The sequence below is a fragment of the Protopterus annectens genome, chromosome 5.part0, assembly GCF_019279795.1.
Source record: "Protopterus annectens isolate FY-2018-M chromosome 5.part0, PAN1.0, whole genome shotgun sequence".
Classification (NCBI taxonomy): Eukaryota; Metazoa; Chordata; order Ceratodontiformes; family Protopteridae; genus Protopterus; species Protopterus annectens.
In genome coordinates this window covers 1,134,790,610-1,134,817,664 of record NC_056735.1, presented here as the reverse complement: position 1 = coordinate 1,134,817,664, position 27,055 = coordinate 1,134,790,610, and the positions used below count along the sequence as shown (strand labels likewise).

General features: G+C 39.5%; 2 protein-coding genes across 2 annotated transcripts in view; one reads left to right on the top strand and one right to left on the bottom strand.

Annotated features, from left to right (window-relative positions):
• LOC122801555 (E3 SUMO-protein ligase RanBP2-like) overlaps positions 1 to 27,055 on the bottom strand; it is a 2,328,503-nt gene that overhangs the window by 1,919,322 nt on the left and 382,126 nt on the right. The window lies entirely within an intron of this gene.
• Positions 18,337 to 27,055, top strand: part of LOC122801556 (mast/stem cell growth factor receptor Kit-like) — a 591,006-nt gene continuing 582,287 nt past the window's right edge. The window contains exon 1 of the mRNA XM_044070993.1: positions 18,337 to 18,544. Within this exon, the coding sequence (XP_043926928.1) occupies positions 18,490 to 18,544 (55 nt within the window). The 5' untranslated portion in view covers positions 18,337 to 18,489. The remainder of the gene's footprint in view (positions 18,545 to 27,055) is intronic.

Genomic DNA, 27,055 nt, shown 5'->3' with positions numbered 1-27,055 from the left:
GGCAGATAGCCTAGTACCAAACTATGAAACTATGAAACTATGAATTGATTTAAATCTACTTTGCAGTGTGAATTGATGGAAAACTTGTAGAAAAGACTTTTTGAAGGATAATATAAATTATAACAGTTAGACTTAAGCAAAGTATAATTATAATAAAGGCTATAACTATAAATGAAAATAAAGAACAAACCTCTGGTCTGTAAGGAATGATAGATGGAATATATATATATATATATATATATATATATATATATATATATATATATATATATATATATATATGTTACTTCCTCAGGAAATAATTTATCTATAAAAGATATTTTAACTTAAAGTAAAAAATAAGATTCCAGTATCATGAAGTTAATCCATATTACCTTCTATTGTTAAGGAAAGAAAAATTCTTCATTTTTGCTCCTCATTATGCAAACCTACATCTTTACTAAATAATGATTTTAAAATATTTACTTCAATTATTAATAGAATAAAAATGTAGATGATTTGAAACACAATGCTAAGACAGATTTTATAATAAATCACAAAATAAGACAATATAAAGAAAATCATAATGATTACAGATCATGCTCATACAACAAAATCCAAATTAGTAATATTAAAGTTAGAGTTAGATAATGTATTACATTCTGTTGCTTGGACATATATGATTAAAGTGTTGGAGTTTTTTTACATTTCCTTTTAAATTTATTAAGACTGTAAAAAAATAGACAAAAATTCTAAAGCTTATGTTAAAATAGAATCATTTTATCTTGAGTAATAAATATAAATAAAGGGAGAAAACAATGTTTTCATTACTGTTTACTATGTTAATTGGACCTTTTGCAAATTATATCAGATAAAATAATAAAATATAGATATTTAAAATTACTGGAGGTTAGCAAATCGAGATTCAGTTATTCTATAAAATATAATTAGTTCAACTACTCTGAGAACATCTCAAAATGAAATTTAATAATGATAAAAGAGAAATATTATTAATGAAATAAACAAAATTAATAAAACAAAACATAGAATCAGCCTTAACTATTGCACTTAATCTTGGGCAGAGTAAAGATACTATCAAATATTTAGGAATCAGTATTTTTAATAATATAGATGCTATTGCAAAAATATATTATCATGACATTATTGAGGAAATTGTTATGCATTTCCCAATTGAATACATATTAATCAAAATGATGATACTACCAAAAGTATTATATTCAGTACAGACTACATCATTAACTCCAGATAAAGGAATTAATAGAAATTTAGATAAATCTTTAGTGCTCTTTTTGTGGGGTCCTCATAGAACTAGAATTGCATATAAAAATAATACTAGGAAACATGATAAAGGAAGAATCAGCTTTTCCAGTTTAGAAACATATGTAATGCCATCCATCCATAAAAAAAATGTTAAACTGGATTGACAAATCATGTGATGCTCAATGGAAAGCATTGCATTATGTTATATGTGATAATTCCCAATTAAATCCTATTTCTCCTCATTAAATATACTAGATAATAAAACATAGATGCTAAAAATAAATAGATAGCTATCTTAGTAAGAAAATAAACCAAAGCTACATTGATTCAACACTGGGATCATTTAGTATTTCTCTTTATAAAAATGTCTCAACTAAAAATTAATGTTTATTATTTTCTATATGGCTTCTACTACAGTATGTTTTTAAATAAAAGAAAGTAATCTAATTTATTTTTAACTGATTGAAAGGAAATGCTGTATCTTCAGTAGATATTATCATGAGTAAATTTAAATTATATCATACAAACTGGATCTTAGTCCAGCACTTAAAACAGAAAATATTATATTAACTACACAATTATGTCAGAGAAAGAGAGGGATACATTTTTCACAATTTTAGAACATTTTATATAACTAAAAGAGACAATGATACAAAACCATTGCTTTCTAAACTATAGAAAATAAACCTAGAAATAGAAGCAAACTTAGCAAATATTAGAAATTATTATTGTAATGTGATTTAGAAGGTAAGAATGATGATAATAACTCAAACATTTTACTCTGAAACCAATTGGTTCAACAACTAATAGCACTTAGTGAAAAATATTTAAGTAGAAATGCAATCATAGAGGATTTGTAACCATGTAGAATTAATAAAATCTATAAACTAAAGAAATAATATGCATGACATGTCAAAGGAATTTTAGAGCTGATTGACAGTATATTTTTACAACTGAAAAAAATTAAGCCAGTTCTGGGCAAAGGTGCAATCATTTTAGAGGCCTGGTAGTCTGATAAATGTATAGTTTGGGATCATTAATATTAATCAATTATCTACTTCCAAAAGAAAAAAATTGAAAAATCACAATGCTCAGGTTTACCTTTATATCGTTGATCACATATGATTTACCTACCACTTCGTTGACCCGTTTTCCACGAATTTGAATCCATAACACATCTTAAATGTCAAATTAATGTCGAATTTCGACTTTTCCGGCCGCACCACACTTCCACACCAGTGCAACCATGGGTCAAAAGGGGACGAGATTTAGCCATTCACATATATGGTTTTCGGCATTTGGGATGTTCGCATTTTGGAGTTCGCGGAAGCATGGTCGATCTTTTTGAAATCTCCATTTTAAAGGTAAACCCAATGCTCATTACTATTTTTGACTTTTGGATTTTGCTAGAAAAATAATTAGTAGCGATTGGAATATAGAAATATTTCTGTCTTTTAATGATTTTTTTTATGGAAACAGACCACTGTTGCATGTCACAAACAAATGAATGCTATAGCATTAAGATCAAAATATAAAAATTCAGACCACAAGTACTGAACAGAATTGAAACCATTATTAGAAATGTATGACTAAAGTATGAGTTAGCTGATAACTAATATTATTTTACTGTTGCATGGAAATACAATTCAAGTACCATGAATTACAGATAATTGTAAATAGTTCTGTTTGTTTGTTTTTTATGTTCTTGTTATTTAGAAAATTAATAAAAATGTATGCAAAAAAGCATTTAGATGCACATATCAATTAGCATTATTGTGGATCTTTGGTGCCATTTCACATGTGCATTTTTTGCAGCCAAAAGTAACATTGTCTTTTTCACTGAATTTTATGACATAGTTTTGTTTTCCTTTTTCTCTTAACTACTTAGTTATGATTCCTTGCTGTTGGTGCCAAAGCATAAGCCACATGACACTGACCTTTCATCTCTATTACTTAGGATGGCAAATTCATAAATTTGATAGAACAACCACATCTTAGGATGGGAATGTGAATGAGCTGACATTTGGGGTATTGAGAACTGTTGGGGTTCCTACTGTATTTAATAATGCAATCTTGAGTTTAGGGGTGGTAAAGTGAAGTATCAGGCATGTTATAATCCTTGAAGTAAAACTTCAGCTCTTGGCAGTTGTATATTTACATGGATGGATCCTGCACTGGACATTTTGTTGCAGCCTTGCAAACATCATTGCAGAAATGACCACACCTGACCAATCCAGAAAGAACTTCTATATTATATTTTAGCTATAACAATGCAGCAACTGCATTATGTTTAATGACTGATATCCTTGCAAATATTTTACTAAAAAATATAAAAAATTGATCACAGTAGTTAAAATGTACAAGGAAATGAGGTGCGCAGAGGTGGGATGGAAATATAACCTGTTTTGTACCAGTTCTGTAGGGAATAACTCGTGTCTAACAACAACACTCAACTGTCAAGATTTTTGCAGAATGTCCAGATTTTGATCTGTTCCCCATAAAATATATGCTTTTTTTGGAGGGAGGGGGAAATGTATGGCACAGTTTTCTGGTAAACTGCTGAGGACTGAAAAGACTAAATAGTGACAGACATTTGAATTTTAGGGTCTATATTTGAATATTGAAAGCTTAATAGTTAGAATCACTAAAGGTCGACCTTTAATGATCGAACTATTAAAATTTTGAATGCTCTTAAAAAATAATACACCCATACTGAACAACCTTGTAGCCCCTTACAAGAATCTTACTTCCCTTCGCTCAGCTAACAAACTGCTAGTAAAAACTCTCAAATCTAACAATAAATCTGGTGACTCCTTGTTCACAAATGTTGTTGGCTCATACTGGAATAAACTTCCCTCAGAACTAACTACTTTAGTCTCATCTCAACTTTTCAGGAAACATTTAAAGGACCATTTCAAAACTCACTGGCTTTGCCCTTGCTCAAATCCCAACTGACCCCAGCATCCAACGTATATATTACACTTCTCTTCCAGTAAATTTCTCTCAATTCCCTACTGTTATACACCCATCTCTTCTACTTGTCTCTCTCAATATTACTTCTCCTCATCTGTAGCTCACCTGGCATCTACTTGGACATTACTATTCCTATATCTGTCTCTTTCTCTCTATACTTGATATATTACTCCAACCTGTCATCTCATCTACTATCTAAACCTTGTTTGTTACTTCTTACTGTGTAATTCTGGGTCTTATAACTATTTGCTCATGCACAAAATGCTCACCATATTTGTTAATACTGTAAATATTGTATAGACTCTAGTGTTTGTTTATTTTTTATTTCTGCATCCAAATTCCTGCATCACTCAGATTGTAGGGTTAGGGATCCTCGTGGTATTTTTTTTTCTGTTAAATTGATTCCATACTGTTGCTATGCTACTTGTAAATAGTTCTGTAGCTTCTTATAATTTGTTGTTTTATGCCAGTTACTAGTATATATTAGTGGAGCTTTTCTCCTCGGGCCTCTGCTGAAAATGGACATATATCCAGCCAGACTAGCCCGGTCAACAAATGTAAAATAAAATAAATAAATAAAAAATAAATAAAAAAAAAGAAAATCTAAAGAGTGTAGGCAGGGGGGCAAGCAATCCCCCACACCCCCCGCTACTTAAATATACCAACTCCGAGACCGCACTACATTGAAGTAAATGGAAATCTCCCCTTGCGGAGATTTCCGTTTACCCGTTTGATGTTCTACACTTTCACTATTCTCGTGTCGACAATGTCTGATTCCACATTGTCGGCTTTTAAGAATATAATATAGACCCGAATTTCAGACTTCATATCTTTCAGAAAATGCATGCTAATGCAAAAGCTGCTGATGTAAGAATGTTCTCAGTTTAGAAAAGCAATATTTAAAATCTGTCCCTGATGTTGTGCCTTTGTCCCCCATTATTTTTGGCTTTGTCCAGAACTCATGCACTAATAGGTTAAGAGGTATGCGCCTGACCATGGCTTAAAGTTTTGTCCTAAAAGGGTGGCAGAATTAAGAGGTTCATAGGTTTATACTAGGATAATGACCACCACCGGGGTCTTTGTGCAAGCCTGATATCCTTGCAAATATTTTACTAAAAAATATAAAAAAGTGATCACAGTAGTTAAAATGTACAAGGAAATGAGGTGTGCAGAGGTGGGATGGAAATATAACCGGTTTTGTACCAGTTCTGTAGGGAATAACTTGTGTCTAACAACATCACTCAACTGTCAAGATTTTTGCAGAATGTCCAGATTTTGATCTGTTCCCCATAAAACATATGCTTTTTTTGGAGGGAGGGGGGAAATGTATGGCACAGTTTTCTGGTAAACTGCTGAGGACTGAAAAGACTAAATAATGACAGACATTTGAATTTTAGGACAAAACTTTAACCCAACCCAGTTTTGTCCCAGAGTTCCTTGGATGCCTATATGGTGCGGTATTTTAGTAAAGATCTGCTCTGAGTTACAGCACAATGGCACTAAATATACAGAACCAACTGATATTGGCAACATCCTGGCAGATAGGCTCAGTGTTAACTTTACCCCTCTTTCACCCCCTAAAGGGCCCATCTCTATACTGGAAGACTGCAAAATTTCTTTAATCACGGCTGCACAGGTAAAAACCACACTCTCCAATGCCAAGAACACAGCATCCATGGGACCTGACAACATCCCAGGTTGAGTTCTACATGAACTACAGAATGAACTGGCACCCCACCTAAGCACCATGTTCAATCATAGTCTCACCTCAGGCTTTGTGCCCACTGAATGGTGCACAGCGATAGTTATCCCAGTCCACAAAGGGGGAGCCACCACTAAACCCGGGAACTACCTCCCCATTAGCCTAATGAGTCTGGTCTGCAAGGCAATGGAATGTATCATCATGGAACTTATAAACAAAGACATTGGTAATCTCCAAACTCTGGAACCCACCCAGTTCGGGTTTGTAAAAGGCAGATCATGTCTCCTAAACCTGATAGACTTCTTTGAAGCAGTCACCAAAGCTGTAGATGAGGGTAAGGTGGTTCACACAGCCTATCTAGATCTCGCCAAGGCTTTAGACACCATCCCCCACTCTGGAATTATAGATAAACTCACTAAACTAGGTATAAATCCCTATGTCACAAGATGGGTTGCCAACTGGCTCACTGACAGAACCCACACTGTGAAAGTAGCAGACTCCAAATCTGACTTCAGACCAGTGACAAGTGGAGTACCACAGGGTTCAGTCCTGGGTCCTCTCCTGTTTGTTATCTACTTTTCTGAAGTACAGGCTAACACAGAAGGTCTCTGGCTAATGAAGTTCACAGATGACTGCAAACTAGGAGCCATAATCAAAACTCCTAATGATGTGGACATCCTACAAAAGGGCCTCACTGAGGCAGATGCCTGGTGTCAAAGCCATAGCCTCAAGCTCAATGCCAAAAAGTGCATTGTCATCCCCTTTGGTAAAAACTTTGTACCCATGAGCTACCACATAGGCAGTAGTCTACTTAACATCGTAAGTGTGATAAGAGACCTTGGGACACAAGTGGACAGTAGTCTCTCCTTTGATAATCACACTGCCACAGTAGTCAGGAAATCTTTCTACATGGCACACCTCATCACAAAATGTTTCTTATCCAGGAAAAAAAAGGCAATTTTTCCCCTCTACTCGTCACTCATTAGACCCATTATAGAGTACAATGCCCCTTTTGGTATGTACCTCACAAGACATCTACAACAACTGGAAAGGCCGCAGAAATACCCCACAAAGAGGATTACTGACCTCAAACAGATGCCCTATGCAGACCGTCTCAGAAACCTCCAGCTTTACTCTGTCGCGTATCGCCTACTCAGAGGCAATCTCTGCCTAACATACAAAGCTATGTCAAACCCAGAGCTGTTGGACATGCTCCACTTAAAGAAATCCCAATCCCTCCGAGATACATGCTCTAGGGACCTAAACCTTGTTACCACAATAAACAGAACATGCTGGAGGGATAGATTCCTGTCCCAGAGACTTCCCATACTCTGGAACAAACTACCTATCTATATCAAGCGAAGCTCTTCATTAGCACTTTTCAAGAAAAATCTTGATGGTTGGATGGGAAATAGGAAATTCACCCCGGGGATCACATCTCGGGCTCTTCTCGACTGGGGCACAGGAAAATAATTTTCTTGGGTGGTGAAAGCCAGGGTACCTTTTTGGCTAGGCTTATATAGACCCTACGGCCAATAGCCTAGTACCTACCTATGAACCTAAAGGAGTAGCTAATGTTTATGAGTTTGTTAGTTGGGGATTAATTTACTTCCTGTTGACATGTCAGACCAGGGGTGAATTGGCAATTTCCCATCCAATGATCAAGGTTTCTGATGAGGAGCTTATTTGATAGCAGAAGAATATTTTGATACACATATCAGTCCCATCAGCAAGTTCTATTTATGTCGCTGACAAAGTTCAGGTCTTTGATCTAGTGTTTCTGGTGATGTTTGCCTTTTGGATCTGCAAGAGATCCATCAGAACTGGATCCAATGATGCCTTATATGCTAGGCACAGACAACATTTCAGTAACCTGTAGTAGATTGAGTAGAGAGATAGGACCTTAAGGCAATCTGTGTAGGACAAGGTATTCTTACCCTGGACTCTCCTAGTGAGGAACCTTTGAGGGTGTTCCAACTGTTGTAAGTGCCTGGCTAGGTGTATGCCAAAGGGGGCATTGTATTCAATGATATGTCTGATAAGGGCTGAATAGAGTGGTACTATTACTTCCTTGGATCTGGATGCTATACCCTTGCTTATGAATTGGGTGACATAGAATGGTTTCTTACTATCCTGGCTATGTGTTGATTAAATGCCAGATTACTGTCTGCATATGTTCCTAGATCTCTAACTATCAGACCAACTCTTAGGGGTGTTGTATCGATGAAGTAATTAGTTTGGGTGGCTGCTTTCCCAAAGGGCACTATAATGCATTTCTTTGCACTGAGTTTTAATCTGTGGCTTTTGCACCAGTCATTTGTTTGTGTTAGACCCTCTCATAAGATGTTGGTGTCATGAGGGGTGGGGGAATCTATGATAGCTCTCAATTTGCAGTCACCTGCAAACTTGGTCTGCCAGAAGTATTTGACATTTGCCTTGAATTCTGAGAAGGAGATGCCAAACAGGAGAGGGCCCAGCATAGAGCGCTGAGGTACTCTGTTGGTGACCGGTGTCTTGGTGGAGATGGTCTCATTGATCCTGAGTTCTTGGGTCCTATCTATGAACCAGTTAGCAATCCAGCAAATTATGAAGGGATTTATGCCTAGTTCTGAGAGTCTCTCAATATTACATGAGTGGGGTGTTGTACTGAATGCCTTGGCCAATTCAAGGTAGGTACTATGCTATATTTTCTCCTCATCCACAGCCATTGCAACCCCCTCAAAGAAGTCTACCAGGTTAAGTAGGTAAGACCTTCCCTTAAAAAAGCCAAACGGGGACAGGTCTAGTGTCTATAGGTTGCCTATGTCCTTGTTGATCATTTCCATAATAATTTGTTCCATGGCTTTACATATTAGACTTGTCAGACTAAGAAGTCTGTAGTTCCCAGGGTCAGTTTATGGGCCACTCTTATGAAGAGGGATGACTGCTGCAGCCCTCTATTCACCTGGCACATTACTTGTTTAGAGGCTGTAGTTGAAAAGTGCCTCAAGTGGTCCTGCTAGGTCATATTTTAGGCTATTTAGGAGGCAACTGGGGATATTGTTGGAGTCCACTGAAGCAGTGTTTTAGGCCTTAGCGAGCACCTCCAGGACCTACTCCCTGTTGACAGCTGTGGGGATATGCTAGAAGGGATATTACAGGAGGTAGTGTTGGGGTAGTGGAGTAAAGTTTGAACTAAATTTATCAATCAATAGATTTTCTGTTACCCTTATCAGTGAAAGTTGTGCCATTTACAACCAGTTTGACGCAGCGCTGAGTATTACCCTTAAGATTCCTGACATAACTAAAGAAGACCTTGTGATTGTCCTTAGCCTGGGAGGCTATCTTGACCTTGTAATTGGCCTTGTTGGACTTTATTAGACCTCTTAGTTTCTTGTTTTATTGAATCAGAGAGCTCTTGTCTCTATGAGAGTTGCTCTGTCTGATTTTGGCCATGACTTTTTTTTTGTTATATAGCCTGTTAAGGTAAGGATTCCACCAGTGTTGTTTGTTTTTGGTGTTAGATCTGGGCTTACATCTGGTAGGTATGGCATTTTGAATGCAGCCATTTACATGTCTGTAAAGGGTTTCTGTAAAGAATTCTGTAAAGATAGCTGTGTTCTCGGGTTTTGGGGAAGCCATGAATTTTGACAAACAGTTGCTCAATAGGATGTAGTTTGCTTAAGTATAGTTCCTAACTGCTACAGGTTTGATTGGGTTCCAGGTTGAATTTTATTTCCAGGGAAACAGCTTTGTGGTCCGACTTCACCAATGAGGATGTGACACAGGGGTGGGGGGTGCAATGCTTTCCTATGTTGGTTATTGCTAAGTCCAATATGTTTGATCCTGTGGTTGAAGAGTCAACTATCTGGTCCAGGGTGTTTGTGTTGATCAAGTCCAGGAAATGTTGTGCCTGTAAGTTACTGGCAGTTTACATTTCCTAGTCTATAGAGAGGCTGTTAAAGCCTCCTATGAAGAGGGTATTTGGTTGTATGGTGAGCGCTTCTAGTAGCTCTAGATAAGAGTTGTGAGCTTCACTGATCATAGAGGGTGACCTGTAGCTGTCCAGTACATGGTAGAGAACCTTGTCTATGGAGACTAAGACATGGATGAACTCCAAGGCATCGTTCTGTTTAACCAGCCTAGAGTTGTATTTGCTACTATCGTAGATTGGCACACCTCCAACTTTAGCCCGTCAATGCTGCTGTTAGTCTAAATGTGTGTAAGGCACTGTAGCCTTCCCCTACCAGAGTACTTTCTGTGGCTTTAAACCAAGTCGCAGTAACAGCACAAATGTTTACATTGTCCAGACTAAGGAAAGCTTATAGGGCATGGAGTTTCTCGTTTAGCCAACATAAGCCAAACTGAATTACAGAGTAGTGAAGAACACAATACACATTACTGTTGGCATACCCCCTAACCTCTTAATACAAGAAATCTGAACAAACCTAAAAATAAAAGCTAGGGTCTCTATATAGAATTAAGGCATTTCTAACCCCAACTGTTAGGACAAGTATTGCCCGAACACATTTACTTTCAACCCTTCTTTATGCCTCCCCAATCTATACAAACCTGAATAAATCTGACCTCAATAAATTCAATAGCTGCTATAACACTATTGCCAGATTTGCCACAGGCTCAGCATATAGAACCCACCACTGTATTAACCTACGATCTCTAGGCTGGCTAGAGTTTCCCTCTCAAATCCAGTATAATCAATTAATAATAGCCCACAAAGTCCTCCATCAGCCCAAAAGCACACCCATACTCAAAAATATAATTACCCCTTACAGTAACCTAAAACTCTCCGGTCTTCTGACAAAATACTGGCACAAACTGTTAAATCTAAAAACTCAGCAGGTGACTCATTGTTTTGCAACTCTGTTGGAACAATCTGGAATCAGCCCCCTGCTGAACTTACAGCAAACCAGACTATTAACCAATTTAAAACATCTCTCAAAAAATTCCTAAAGTCACTGGCTGTGCCCCTGTACCAACCCTGACTAACCAGCTTACCACTCTCTTCACTACCTGGCTACCTGTAAAATAGTCAATGTTTCAGACTTAGTCTCATTCTCATATGTATTGTACTACTGAATGACATGCTACCTTTTTCAGCCTTGTACCACTAAAAATGTCTAAGTTCAAACAAGAAAACTACAATGTTAAGTTTAAGTATGTATGTATTCCAAGTATGCATATAATCCTATAATTCTGTACTGGTATCTATATGTGACTGTATAAAACTGCTACTGTTTAACTCTTATGTAACTATCCACATGTGGAGCTTTTCTCCCCGGGCCTCCACTGAAAATGGATCTGTGTCCAGTCGGACTATCCCAGTTAACAAATGTAAAACAATATAAATAAATAAATAATGGGGAGGGGACAAAACCCCAAAAAGAAGGAAATATTTTAAATAGTATTCTCATATACACAAGTTGTTAGAATAACAGGATTTATGTTGCTAGCGTGCATTTTTCGAAGGATATTAAGTTTCTAACTCGAATCGGCATCAACCCCATTTTCCGATTTTGCACATGGGGTGGGAGTTTCACATCAACAGTGATCATTCATAGAGCCAGCAACGTTCACACCACCGGGTGGCTAGCCCTACCATGGAACGTCTGTCATTACTTAGTGACTTCAGTCCACAATGATCGCCAGGAAACCACGTAAGTGCGGAATGCACAAAAAAGTGTGAGGCAAAAGTCTGGACAGTCTGTGAAAATCTAGGGAGCGGTATGTTTGGCAGAAAATCATACCCACCCTTAAAATAACCGTATTTCCAACGCCAGTTTCATATGTATGTGACAGTCTCCTGTAATGATTCCCAAAGGCAGATTTAAATATTTTCAGTTGTTCTATAGTTCCCTTACAAAATAAAGCTCCTCTGAACTTACCAATAAAACAAGGGGTGGTGTTTCCTTGCGTGCTCCATCATGGCTAAATATCCACTGACAGATTCCTTTCCCCGGTGTCAGCCCTGTACATTAGGCAGCACCCGAAAACTTAAAATGCCTATATAAATCTCAACACCACTGTGTCTACTACAACCTACTACTATTACTACTAATAATAACAGTAGAAACATTGTGTAGGGCTAATACTATGTCCTGTATGTGAGAAAATCAATTGCAAGGTCAGTTTTTGGTAAAAAAAAAACATGCATACACAACGGTGCTGTAAGTAAATTCCTCCAAAACAACAACACGCTCCGTTGCATCTGCAGACACTGCCGACTGGCTTGCGAAAAAAGAAAAAAAAAATCGGGAAACTCGTTGTGAAAAAAATAGACATTTGAAGGCTGAACCTCCAGTGGATCTTGTATTAATTCATCAGTGCTCTGCACAAAAACAAACACAACCAACCAAATACCTGCTGTGTTAGCAAGCAAGGCGCCATAAAATAATTCGGTGTAATCGTAGCGGTATTACCCAAACCTATATAACATGCTGGTAGCTCTCGACAGCCTTCCATCTTCGAAGTGTGGAACAAATGGGCAAAACGTGGGATACCTACAACTTCAGTTAAGGGATATGACAGCGCTGTCACCGGCTATCGCTTCGCATCTCTCATCCTCTTTAGCACAAGAAATCGGGCCAAAGTCTAAAATAATGATGGAGTGGGACACAGCCTCCCAAATAGGGGCAGATTTTAAATATTGCTTTTATAAATTTAAAAGTTGTTAGAATAAAATGGTTTGTGTTAGAATGCTTTTCCTGAAGGACATAAAGTCTGAAACTCAGATGTATGCCATTATTTCCTCGGCTCAATCCTCGGTGATTTGCTAGAAAACCACACATTTTGTGCACAACATACTTAAACATGAGACAAAAATCTGGGCATTTGAGAGGTGTTTGCTTCATACTTTGTGAATTAATATGCTACAGTATTATTTACCATGTATAGTTGTTAAGAAATCTTAACAATAAATATGTGCCAAACCCTTTAAACTTAAAGCCGCGAAGATATACCTTCCAGTTTGGTGTCATTACCTCATTCTACCTAATACAGGGAGAACATTTGAGAAGGCCAACCTACTTAGTTCCTAACCTTGAGTTATCTTCTGCTCCTCCTTACTCCCTTTCCACTTTGTCCAGATACAGATTTGCTGTATCCAGGACTGTTTGTAAGCGTCTGAGCCCCCGCCGCTTAGCTAGGGTTAAACTAGCCATAAAGTCTGCTCTTCAAATGTTCCCTTAGAACTACCCAGTTTTTTAGTTTTAGATTTGTTTCTTTGAGGTCAGCACTTGTTCAGAACTTGTTGTAATCACTAAATAAGCTGCAAATTACTACAGCACTCAACTTTCCTCACTTGTCTAGAGGAAAACAAGTTTTAGTACTTAATAAATAAGCACCTATCCAGGCATGTCTAAGGATCAGCTCCAAGTGTTTTCTTCTGTGTACCTGATGAATCTGAGTATCTTGGGGCAATGCAGCAATTGAATCATGTATATAGACAACCCTCTCCTCCTGCCACCCAACACTACAACCTGTGAGAGATGCACTTATATAGCCAAACTGGAAGCAAAGCTCTATTCACCCAAGACTGGACTAGACAGTCAAGAGGAGAAGGTAAACACTTGCACCACACCACACTCATCACATAGTCCCTCAAAACCTACACCACCAAAACACACACATAGAAACACAAAACACACACCTACATTCACAGAGGCTCTCAATAAAAATCTGCCCAAGAAACAGGGACCTCCAAAGGAGAAACGCAAGCAACCTCCACCCCCCCAACACAACCCAAATGACACATAGCCCACAAACTCAGTGTGCCACTCAACCACAGCCCATAAGGCATAACAACATACCCAACACTCTAGTCATAGGTGACTCTATAGTCAGGCACACTGATGTTCCACTCACCAGGCTAAACAAGGAGAAAGTTACTGTCAGCTGCCTGTCAGGTGCCAGGATCTGCCACATAATGCACACACTCAGGTCACTCCACACCAAGTACAAATATGACTCTGTCATTGTCCATGTTGGTGTGAATGACCTGAGACGTACCTCCCTGGACTACATGAAAAGATACATGAAGGAGCTGTCCAATCTTGTAGCCCAGACAGGTATGACCCTAGCCCTGAGTAGCATCCTGCCATCAGCCAAAATGATACCACAGTACAAGGACAAAATGATTGACTTCAGCAAGTGGCTAAGCTACTGGTGTCATTCTAAGGGGATCCAGTATCTGTCTGCCTGGGATGACATGATCGACAGACCATGATGCTTTGCCAGAGATGGCCTGCACCTGTCACCCCTGGGATTCCAGATACTGGCTAAGGCTCTTGCCAACCCTATAGTGCCTTTTTTAGGCAAGGTTCAAATGACAAACTCACCACCGTAACAGGTACAAGCAAGCAAAATCTGAGTGTAATGCTAGTCAATGCTAGAAGTTTAAACCTCAAAATGCACTCACTCGAGGCACTCCTTAAAATGGAGAACATCGACATCTGTGCAGTGACAGAGACCTGGTTCAGGACTCCAGAGAGCATGCCTGCATTACCAGGCTATAATTCATACCACACCTTTCGGCTGCTAACCTGGACCAAAACACTAAAGGCGGAGATGTGTCCATATTCATTAAGGATATCCACACCTCCAGGCCAGTTGCTCAGCATAATGCATCCGAGATTATTCAACTCTGGGCAAGACCGCAATCCAAATTTTAGCTTGCTACAGATCCCCCACTATGCCCCAGGATTCCCACTCTTCATTTCTTGATACTGATACACTGGAAAATATTAGGGTACAACCTAACACCCTAATAATGGGCGATTTCAACTACCCCACTATTAACTGGGAAAACTATTCATGTAACAACTGTTTTGCGCAATGTTTTCTGGGATTCATAAATTCTAATGCCTTGGATCAACTTATCCACACCACTCCACCAGAGGCAGCAGTATCCTAGACCTGGTCATTACCAAAATGGGCAACTGGTGTTCCACACCAGAGGTCAATTCCTCGTTGGTCAGATCCGACCACAAGCTAATCACCCCAGACATCCACATCCTGCTCCCACCCCCCATTAGGGAAACCACCATAAAAAATTTCTCCAAAGCCAACTTCACGCTTCTTAAGACAGAATGGCAAACTTCACGACACCCATGCAGACAGACAATAGAGGTACAACTACTGAATCCTACACAAATTCACTTTATAAGCACTTATACGAGTGCATGGATCGTACAATCCCTAACAGAACCATAATGCTATCCTCCAAAAAAGGAAGCCAATCTGCTGGTCCCCTGCCATAAACAAACTCTACAGCAGAACAAAGAAACTGTTATAAAAAAGAGTAAAATCCCATGATTGGAGGAACTCCCTGGTAAGCCTCAGAAAAAGCTGAGATCTCTCATAAAATCCTCCAAAGCTAGTTACGAAAACAAAATTGCCACTGATTATAAAGACAACCACAAAGCATTCTATAGCTGTCAAGAATCTCAATGGCAACACTCAGATCTGCTCTGAGTTACAGCACAATGGCACTAAATATACAGAACCAACTGATATTGCCAACATCCTGGCAGACAGGTTCAGTGCTAACATTACCCGCCCTCACCCCCTAAAGGGCCCATCTCTATACCGAAAGAATGCAAAGTTCATGTAGTCACGGCTGCACAGGTAAAACCCACACTCTCCAAAGCCAAGAACAGAGCATCCATGGGACTTGACAATATCCCAGGCTGTGTTCTACACGAACTACAGAATGAACTAGCACCCCGCCTAAGTACTATGTTCAATCATAGCCTCACCTCAGGCTTTGTGCCTACTGAATGGTGCACAGCAACGGTTATCCCACTCCACAAAGGGGGAGCCACCACAGACCCCAGGAACTACTGCCCTATTAGCCTGATGAGTCTGGTCTGCAAGGCTATGGAATGTATCATCGTGGAACTTATAAACAATGACATTGGTAATCTCCAAACTCTGGACCCCACCCAGTTCGGGTTTGTAAAAGGCAGATCATGTCTCCTAAACCTGACAGACTTCTTTGAAGAAGTCACCAAAGCCATAGACAAGGGTAAGGTGGTTCACACAGCCTATCTAGATCTTGCCAAGGCTTTCGACACCATCCCCTACTCTGGAATTATAGATAAACTCAGTAAACTAGGTATAAATCCCTATGTCACAAGATAGGTTTCCAACTGGCTCACTGACAGAACCCACACTGTGAAAGTAGCAGACTCCAAATCCGACTTCAGACCAGTGACAAGTGGAGTACCACAGGGTTCAGTCCTGGGTCCTCTCCTGTTTGGTATCTACTTCTCTGAAGTATAGGCTAACACAGAAGGTCTTTGGCTAATGAAGTTCGCAGATGACTGCAAACTAGGAGCCATAATCGAAACTCCTAACGATGTGGACATCCTACAAAAGGGCCTCACTGAGACAGATGCCTGGTGTCAAAGCCATGGCCTCAAGCGCAATGCCAAAAAGTGCATTGTCATCCCCTTTGGTAAAATCTCTGTACCCATGAACTACAACATAGGCGGTAGTCTACTTAACACCGAAAGTGTGATAAGAGACCTTGGGACACAGGTGGACAGTAGTCTCTCCTTTGATAATCACATCACCACAGTAGTCAGGAAATCCTTCTATCTGGCACACCTCATCACAAAATGTTTCTCATCCAGAAAAAAAATAGGTCATTGTTCCCCTGTACTCATCACTCATTAGACCCGTTATAGCGTACAACGCCCCTTTTGGTATGTACCTCACAAGACATCTACAACAACTGGAAAGGCTGCAGAAATACCTCACAAAGAGGATTACCGGCCTCAAACAGATGCCCTACACAGACCGTCTCAAAAAACTCCAGCTTTACTCCATCGCATATCGCCTACTCAGAGGTGATCTCTACCTAACATACAAAGCTATGTCAAACCCAGAGCTGTTGGACATGATCCACTTAAAGATATCCCAATCCCTCCGAGCTACACGCTCTAGGGACCTAAACCTTGTCACCACAATAAACAGAACATGCCGGAGGGATAGATTCCTGTCCCAGAGACTTCCCATACTCTGGAATAAACTACCTATCTATATCAAACAAAGCTCCTCATTAGCACTCTTCAAGAAAAATCTTGATGATTGGATGGGAAATAGAATTCTCCCCGGGGATCACCTCTGTGGCTCTGCTCAACAGTGGCACAGGAAAATAATTTTCTTGGGTGGCAAAAGCCAGGGTACCTTTTTGGCAGGGGTTGAATAGGCCCCAGGGCCGATAGCCTAGTACCTACCTATGAACCTATGATTGGATAGGAGATACGAAATTCACCCCGGTGATCACTTCTGTGGCTCTGCTCGACAGGGGCACAGGAAAATAATTTTCTTGGGTGGCAAAAACCAGGGTACCTTTTTGGCTAGGCTTATATAGGCCCTAGGGCCAATAGCCTAGTACCTACCTATGAACCTATGAAGTGAATCTCATTACAAGGAACATACCTTTTATTTATTTATTTAACATTTGTTTACCGGGGAAACTCCAACTTGGAAAGAAGGCAATTTTCAGCAGATGCCCGTGGAGAAACGCTGATGCATGTCTTTGTACCACATTTGGGTTTTTAAAAGTTAATGTTGCTCAAAGTGCCACATTGAAAGGGTCTGTCACACATTTAGTGTTAGGATTTTTTAACTGAAATTTTTACCACTAGCCATCTGTACTTCATGATAAATAGAAATGAACCATGTTATTTCATTAAAACATCTTTTTATAAGTAAAAGCAGCATATTTTAACCATCCTATGAGCTTCATGATTGAAGTTTTTAGTAAACCATGTGTATGTGTTCCACATTTTGCCCATTTGTTCCACATTATGAAGGCTAGTGTTCCTCATTTTGGAGCTGGAAGGTTGAGAGCTATGCCTGAAGAAGGTACAACTGTGAGGCAAGCGGAGTCTTCCTTTCATCGTCTTGAGTTTCATCATGCATAGCGTGCCCAGCACGCTGTTTAGCACAACCTGTTTTATTTGAATAACTGTTTTTGGAGGGGGTCAAAAAAATGAGTCCAGGGCACTTCATAGTTAGGCTAGAAGGAAGAAAAGATCCTAATTTCTAACATATTGTCTTCATTTATACTGTCTGATATATCAGGCTGGCAGACGCGGATGTTGCTTTGGGTGGACAATTAAATTACTCACTGCATAAGACATTTAGCACAAGCGCGGTTGAAGGGGCAGACTGTTGTTTTACAGCACTTTTGATCAGCTGATTATAGCAGTTAACCCTCAGCACACAGGCAGCAGAGTGTTATAAAGTAAATAGACAGCAGCCCTTGCCGTTTTGCCAGGAGGCAAAAGTGCGCGTGTGTGTGTGTGCGTGTGTTTGTGTGTGAGTGTGTGTTTTGACTGGAGACGCACGCTGCTCCGCCCCTCTACAGGCTGGCTGGCTGTAACAGCCCAGCTAGTAGCAGTTGCAGCGCTAGGCTCGAGCTATTCAGGTGCGGTAGGATCTTGAAGGAGTTGTACTGAAGAAACACTGGAAGCTTTGCTGTGAGAAGTGGTCAGGACACACAGTTTTCTCTAGTGAAGCAAACTGATGGAGAACCAGTGCTCACCATGTACCTCTTTGTGCTTTCCTTTTGTTCTTTGCTACTACTGAGCCTTCAGCAAGGTATGTATGTAAGGCAGTATCTGCCGCCTGTGTGTCTAGTCTTCTCATGTGAATGGAATATTGTTTGAGGAAAGGACCTCAGTGTAGGCAGCAGCATCGGACTAGTGGGGTGCGAGTTATGCTGCTGCTTTGCATTCCTAATTGCACATGCGGCTGTTAATGGGAATGTCAGTGTTTGCCTTCAAATACCCTGAATATGTCTAAGGGTATAGAGAGGTGAACGCCATGCTTTTCTGTGCTCCCGAAGAAGAAGGGATTTTATGCTGAAATGTGAACAACCAACACTTAAAACAACTCTTGAAGTGTTGACTTCGTTAGGTGTGCACATCCACTTAATATTTTAGTCTTGGGTTGGTTAATCTGTACTGTTATGATAACGTGGAGAGACGACCATTGGAAGGGTCATAGGCACACTTTTTTATTTGATCGTGCATACGTGAAAGCGTAGTTGAGTGCTGTTTTACCACACTTAAGGTTGCTCTTTCTGTAGTGCTGTTGAGATCTTGGGGACACGTGTGTGTGTGTGTGTGTGTATGTGTGTGTAACATGTCCCAAGTTTTTAACGAGTGGCTTTATTATTCCAGCTCAGACCTTTCAACTGTCCCTGAACTTCAGGGACGTCCCTGATATAGACTCTGATTGTAGGTCTGTTCCTGTTAATCCCTCTTAAAAGTGGTGACTGCTGAAGAAAAGGGGGTGAGTTGCCCTTAATAAATAATTATAGTAATCCAGAGTTATAGACGTATTACATCAGAATATCTGTATTACTCCACATTCTTGTAATCTGCAAATGTTTCAAGCTAACAGTACAGATATTTAAAGAATGTCCCTGATTGTCCCTGAATACATGAGGATTTGTCCCTGAGTCTGTTGTGATTTCTCTCTCATCGGTTGAAAGCTATGCTCACCATTGCATTTAATGTTTTGCTTTATTGATGATACAAATCGCACAGAAGAATAAATGACATCGCTGTTTAACGACTCTTCTTCAGAAGTGATGTGAGTCACCGTGTTTTAGTAACAAGTTGATGTGGGAAGTGACACTGGTGGGAGTGCAGGTCGTTATATCAACCACAGTGTCACAGAGGCAGCTGGCAAGATTTAAACGTTGCTGGAACTTTTTGTAAAGATCTTGTTTTAGGCATCTATCTGTAGTTTGCTTTGTGCGGTTGGGAACTACCACAAGAATGCGTGCTCTTTCCTTTACTGAAAACAGCAGCCCTCAACCTCTCAAGGGTCAGGGACAAAGCCAACAGTAAAATAAGGGGCAACGTCCGAAAACGGAGACACTTGTCACTGCTATTTTCTGCTTAGTATTGTAATATAATATTTAATTAGCGTGGAATATCACAGGGAAAGGTTATAAACATGAAACCAGTCATTATTGTGTGGCAGTATTATCTGATTGCACACATCCGTGACTTGTCACAAAAGCCACACGTTGTATGCGACAGCGCAATTTTTCTGAGAAATCTGTGATACCCCTTCAAAAGCAGGATCATTTGTTGAAATGTGGCACTTTGTAAGCCTGTATGTTAAGCAAACCCATTTTACATCTTCCCGATAGAAACAGTAGGTGTTTATTTATTTATTTTTTTTATAGTCGTGAGGGTCAGCTGTTCAAAATCCACAACAGAACACACGGACTCCCCTGCTTCGTTTTATTCACATTGCTGATGCTTCTGTCTTTTAAGGGGAAAAGGTCAGACTTTTGCACAGTTGCGTCATCAGTATTGCAGATATCGACCTAATCTGGAAGGGATATCTAAAGTAAAAACAGCAGACTGCGATGCGGAGCTAAGGTGTGCTCTGAAGCCACACAGTAATGCGAATTGTAAGGTTCGTGCACAGTCCACGTAAAAAGATAAACCTGCAGTATCTGACTATGACTACACACACACACACACACACACACACACACATACACACACGTATTGCAGGCAGATTCCACACTGTTGACCTGGTGCACCCAGCTCAGATATTTATCCTCAAAGGACCTATTCTGTCTGGTTTCAGAGCTGCAACTTCAGCGCTGACCATTTAAATACATCGATACATATTAATTTAAAAAGTTGTTAATGTTATTCATGTAATCCAGCTGAACGCAACCAGTTGCAGTGATTTGGTAAGACAGAAACACAAGACGATGAAATCTCTTGGTTGGTGCCAGCTGCCAATCTGCAATTCGTTTATTTTCATTCTTTTTTTTTAATTTTTCGCTTTATGACATGTCGCATGACGTGAGACAAGTATCATTTATCCTAAGTAGCCACATTAAGAGCTACTTTACTTGGCTGTGGAATTTCTTAACAAATAACACCCATATTAAGTGGCAAAAACTGCTTAACAAGTGTTTATGTGCATTGTCCAGTGAAAGCAATGCAGATTGCTGACCACTTTCCTAAGAATCTGACCTGATGTCTCCGTATGCACCTGCAAAAGCAAGTCTCGCCAGCCTGTTTAATGTTTGTAGTATGCAGCTCACTGCCGTGCTGCAACACTCATTTAAAAGCTGCAGAGTTGTTTCCCCTGAACTATCCCAACAGGACAGCAGCATGGACACACACCTTTCCTATGTGTATTGTAGCCTCCAGGCGCGCACATCGCGCTGCTCACGAGCCTGGAATGCTGCAAGGGAGGCTGCTTTTTTGAGAATGTGGTAACTGGATTTGCTCTGCATTTTGTCTATATGTAATATGTATTTCAGTCTGAAAAAATAGCATTTTCTGTGGGCGTGTGTATCTCGCTCTCTCTCTATATATATATATATATATATATATATATATATATATATATATATATATATATATATATATATATATATATATATATATATATGACGGGCTGTAATGTACCAACTTTGTGGGTGAAGTTAATGCCATCTTACAGAATGCACAATGCGTAATTTTAACGGATTTGCAGTACGGACTTAGATGTGTCTATTTTTCATGTGATACTTACACATGCAAGTGAATAGGTGGCTGCGGTGGTGCAGCGGTTAGCGTTGCCGCTTTCCAGCAAGGGGCTCTCCGGTTCGGTGCTCTCTGTGCGGAGTCCTTTCATAGGATACTTACACATGCAAATGAGTAGGGCGGCCACGGTGGTGCAACGGTTAGCGTTGCCACTTTACAGCAAGGGCCTCTTCGATTCGGCTGTCTGTGTGGAGACCCTGTAGTTGCGTGGGTTCGCTCCAGCTTCCTCCCGAGGACTGTAGGTGAATTGGACACTCTAAATTGACTCCAGGCGTGCGTATTCCTCCTTTAGAAGGCTGGCAACTCAACACCATGAAACTCCACTGCCACTCATGAGCGGACAGGTAGTCCGCTGTAGCGACCCCTAACCGAGAAGATGAAGACTTACACATGCGGATGAATATGTGTATGTGAATTTCTGTATGTGCAGTCATAGAAATAGTATTTATGTAATATGCGTATTGCAGCATTTACAAAACAGGTTCTTTTCCACTATTTAATAAACTCTGTAAAACTCCACATAAAACATATATGCTGTTAAAAGATTAACATTCCCTTTTAAGTATTGCCTCATGCATCCCCTTTTATTAAAAGTATTTCTACCTCCTCTATACAATAATGTCTGCATTACAAGCTGAATTTTTAGTTATCTTTTGGCCATAATGGTTTTGAGACATGTTAATACTAAATCCAGAACACCCCAGGGGGTGAAAGCAGAAGTTTCACTCGTGTATATTAAGCCTCTATTCTGTTGTCATCTACCAAAGTAAGTACCTTTTTATCTATAGCTTATATTCTAAGCAACTTTGCAACTTTTATACTAAACAGGTGATTCCTGACTATTGTATACCTACTGAAAGCTGTTGCACTATCTGAAATCATGGCCTATTTGAAAACTCCCTTTGCACATGAGTAGCCAGGCACACAAGTGGTTTTGCATGTGAGCAACCTCCCAGTATTGTGCCCACCCTCTCCCCCAAGTTTTATATAGCCTAATGTAGAGGTCACACCACTTTCAGATGGTTACAGTACTTATTTTCTGTGTAACAACAGATTGTCCTTTCATCAAGATGGTATGATCTTGAATTTGCCCCCCCCCCCCCCCCACACACACACACACACAGACATGCTGAGCACCATTCAGTTTTGTTTTTTTATATGCATGATTGCCATGCATTCACAACATGCCAGACAGAAAGAGAGGAACTCCTTTCTTGCAGCAAGGCTTCACCAGTCTCATACTAGAATAGTTTAATTGGACAGCTGGTAAAGAAAAATGCATTAATGCGGACGCATTTACTATCTTTTCTGGTTGTCTTATGCCATTCTTTGTTTAAAGAACAGGAACTTGGTGCTTCCAAGCTGATCAGATGATTCCCCTGTAGAAGTTAATTTTGTGCACAGTATGTCTGGCCACACATCTCTGATGTATTTCTTGTTGTACTCACTCACATTTTGAAATACAGATTTTTGTCATGCAACACATCGACCTTTTTAATTAGTTGGAGGGTGAAGTTGCTGATTTATTTCTCTGTGGCCCTGGGATTTCATTTGAGAGAAGTATGAAACAGAGCACTGGTCAGTTTCTCCGTGTAAGGGTATGTGTGTGGACATCCATTTGTGTTTTCTATAATTCTGCTTTTTCATCGATCTGGATAATTCAGCTAATGTAGGTCATGCCACAGTAGCAGCTTCTCCTTGATATTTGTTGTAGTATCACTGCTGTAAAAGTAAAATTGAAAGCCTATTTTCTTAGTAGAAACTGTTGCAGAATCAGACTGACCAAGTCTTGGTGAGGGTATGTAAAGCAAAGGGCTCTTGCAGAGCAGTAGAATTGTTTGTGTCACTTGTTTCGCAATCTTAAGGTGCATTGTACCTTCTGTTTGTGACACTTTGATGTCCATTGTCAAGATGTATCTAGCCTCATTGTCCTGATGTCTTACCTCCTTGTACTTTGCTTTTGCCTTAGGCCCAGGCCATGTAAAAAATTAATCTTAGTTGGAAAGTAATGGATCCTGATAACAGTCTAAGGTTGCCTTTTCCAGAATCTCTGAAGTCATTACTTTTAGACTACAAGTAGTTTAACACAGAGTCCAATCGTTTAGTCCTGGGTTTGATTCTGTCAGCCTTCATTTGCCTACTTTATGACTTTGAGTGAGTCACTTACCCAGACAATGCTGGAAAAGAGGCCCTTGTGCTTACTGGGTTTACCTGGTGGATAAAGATAAACGTTTGTTGCAGTACTAAAGTTCAGCCATGTTGCTGTGGTATCTATCATGTGTTTGACAGCATCTACAGAGTAACATCAGTGCAGTCTTATTTTGGGTATAGAATGCCCTGGGAGGAAACATGACCCAGCATGTCAAAACATAGTGTTTATTTTGACTACCCTTCAGTTCTCTGAAACTTCTATTTGCAAATAAAATGAATTATTTATTTATTTATAATGAAAGAGCCACATAATAATTTCCAGGTAGCATCGCATCATGTGCGAGAATGATGTCAAAGTATAGAATAGAGGGTGGATAGATCATTGGGGATGTAAGGAAGACTTTGTCATAGAGTTGGTGGCAAGCTGACAGAGCAGCCTTTCAGCAGAGGTTATGGGCTGAAAACTGACAAGGATTAAAATGAAAGGGAATTCTCGAGTCCTTAAACCAGGTGTGATACAGATGACAGAGGGTAGAGTGGAGGTGGCAGGTACAGTCACGTAGCATAGCCAGGAATTGAGGAAATGAGCAAACATGGTTGGCCAGAGGAGGTCGTTTACAATTACATGATGCATCAGATTTCTGTGCTTCTACGTTATCACATTATGATTGCAACTAGTAGGAATGCTCTTATTGTCATAACATGATATTGAACAAATCATCTTTCATGCAGTCTGTTTTTAATGAGATGTGTTGCTTTCTTCAGAAACTAGCAAGCTAGTTAGACAGTCTTGGCATTGTAACCTGCTGACATACTACAATTGTTATGGTGTTTGACATTTTCAAGCATTGTGATTTTGTGATAGAGTGGTATACCATGAAGCCTTAATATAGCGACAGACTTGCAAAGTATGGTAACCTATATAACAGGCTGTACAGTTACAAGAGAAAGTTCTTAGTTTTGAGGCTAATACTAAGTACTCCAGTGTATTTTGGTTCATGTAGTGTATCTCAGGTTGGAGAAGGATGGGTAATTGCAAGAGAAGAATGTTGTACTGCTGGCTGGAGGATAAGTATCTTTTATTTCATTAGTGGGTATTGTTTAGTTGCTAGAAGATAGGTATATTTGACAAATATATTTATTTCCTTAATATTTATTGTTTAAGTTGCTTGGGGAGAAGGTGTGAGAGAGACAAGAGACTGCTATCTTGTAGAAGGGATGATCATTTATGTGTCTTATTCATATTTGTTCATTTGGGTGGCTGTGGTGGTGCAGCGGTTAGTGTTGTTGCCTCACAGCAAGAGGTTATTTGGTTCGATCCTTGGCTGGGGTGCCTTTTGTGTGGAGTCTGCATGTCCTCCCTGTGGCTGCATGGGTTTTCTCTGGGTGCTCTGGTTTCCTCCCAAAGACATGCTGTAGGTGGAGTGGACACTCTAAATTGGCCCTAGGTGTGAGTGTGTGTGCCTTCTGTAGAAGGTTGGGCACCGGGCTGGCAATTCAACACCATAAAACTCCATTGCCAATCATGAGCAGACAGGTAATCCGCTGTGGCAACCCCTAACTGGGAAAAGCCGAAAGAAGAAAAATAATTCATATTTGTTTGTTTCCTAAATGCCAAGTTCTTATGTTGGTTGCCATTGTCAGTAAGATAGCTGAACGGCCTAACATTCAATGGGTGGGATCTACCAAGATTTTTCAGTTGTTGAGATTGGGGAGTTAAGTGATAAAGAGAAAATCAAAGGATCAGTCAACAACTTTTGCATAGCTAGATAAGTTGAGGAGAGCACTCTGTGCTGATCATAGTTTGTTAAATGAGTAGCTTCAGCTAGATCCTTTTTTCATTCATGATTTAAGGTGATCTTTATATTGAATTGTGAAAATTTCCTCAGGACATTGAATGAACATCAGTAGCAAAGATTTGTAAAATAAGTCATCCTTGGATCAAGGGATTGCAGCCTCGAATAAAGTTGTTAGGTGTGGAAGTAGAATGCAAAACGTAATCTTTTACTGGCTATGTGGCACTTGGAGGTTTAAGGCAGTGAGCTGTGAATGGACTTCACTCTGTAATCCTGGGTTTGACTCTGTGTCAGACTTCACCTGTTAACTTAGCAAATGACAAGTCATTTAATCAGACCATGTTCTCAGGTTGCTCCTGAAAAGAAGTTATCAAATGCGTAAATAAAAATGAGACGTGCGCAGGCCGTTATCTGTTCTGGTACGTGATCAAGCTATTGGTTGTCATAGAAACATTGTTACTCTGTCATGCTGTTTATATTATGCCAGTACTGTGGTTTCTTTAGGGTCTGCAGCTGTACTGAACTGCTGTGGTCCGATTTTCAGTGGATCTTTGCAGATTGATGGTACATGTTAATGTATTACATTAGCTACAAGTATCCAATGTGGAGGTAGCTGTTAAAAAAAAAATAACTATGCAAGCATTAGAGTTGGTGTGCTTCTTGACATCTGTGAACTTGTTGCATCTGTTGGTCTGTGCTTAATTTACTTAACAAGTCTTTGGAAATAGGAACAAACTCCTTTTCATATACAATATATAATTTTATAGTGGTTGATACAAAAAAGTGTTATTTTGCAATTAATGTTGCTGTTTAAATACAGCCCATTGAAAATGTTCTCGAAGCTGAAAATTTTAGATGTAATACCATAACAGATTGAGCATACAATGCTTCACTACCAACATTAGTGAATAAGACAGTTTTTCTATGTTAAATGCAACAACAGGGTGTGTTATATCCTAGTAAGACAAGTTGCCTTCTGTGTCTCACAGGTGGAACACTATACTTTGAAAATGAACACTTGTAATGCGTTATTAGGTAGACAGTAATGTGAGTTGGTGTTCCTTTAAATAAATAAGGTGCTTTTGATTATCCAAGAATGCTTTGCTGGTCTTTGTAAGTCATTGCCATTACATACGCTGACATAATTTTGTGGGTGTGTTCCCAAGAAAAAACGAGTCAAGAAAGAAACTAAAACATCAAAACCCATGTCATAATTGTTGTTTTATTTAAACCACTTGCAGCTTTGGCATCAGGAGTAATACCAAAAATGAAATTTACTGTAAAACACAGATGCATTAGAAGTGTGACTGTGCAGTTTAAAAAAGCAACCGAACTTGGCAGATTTAACAATTTTTAATGTCAGATCTCTTGTCTGGGTTTTTGCTCCACTGAACAAGTTATTTTAATTCATGTACTACATGACTGCAGCAGGAAAGTATTAATAATGCATGTGGATCTTATTGTGATTTGTTTTGCTTATTTTCAAGTTCTTATGTGTTTCTGTGAAGTTTTATGTCTGGAACTGTATATCACTCACTGAGGTTTACAGTGAATGATAAAGTGAGTTGCCTTCCGTTAGCAGTGATATGTGT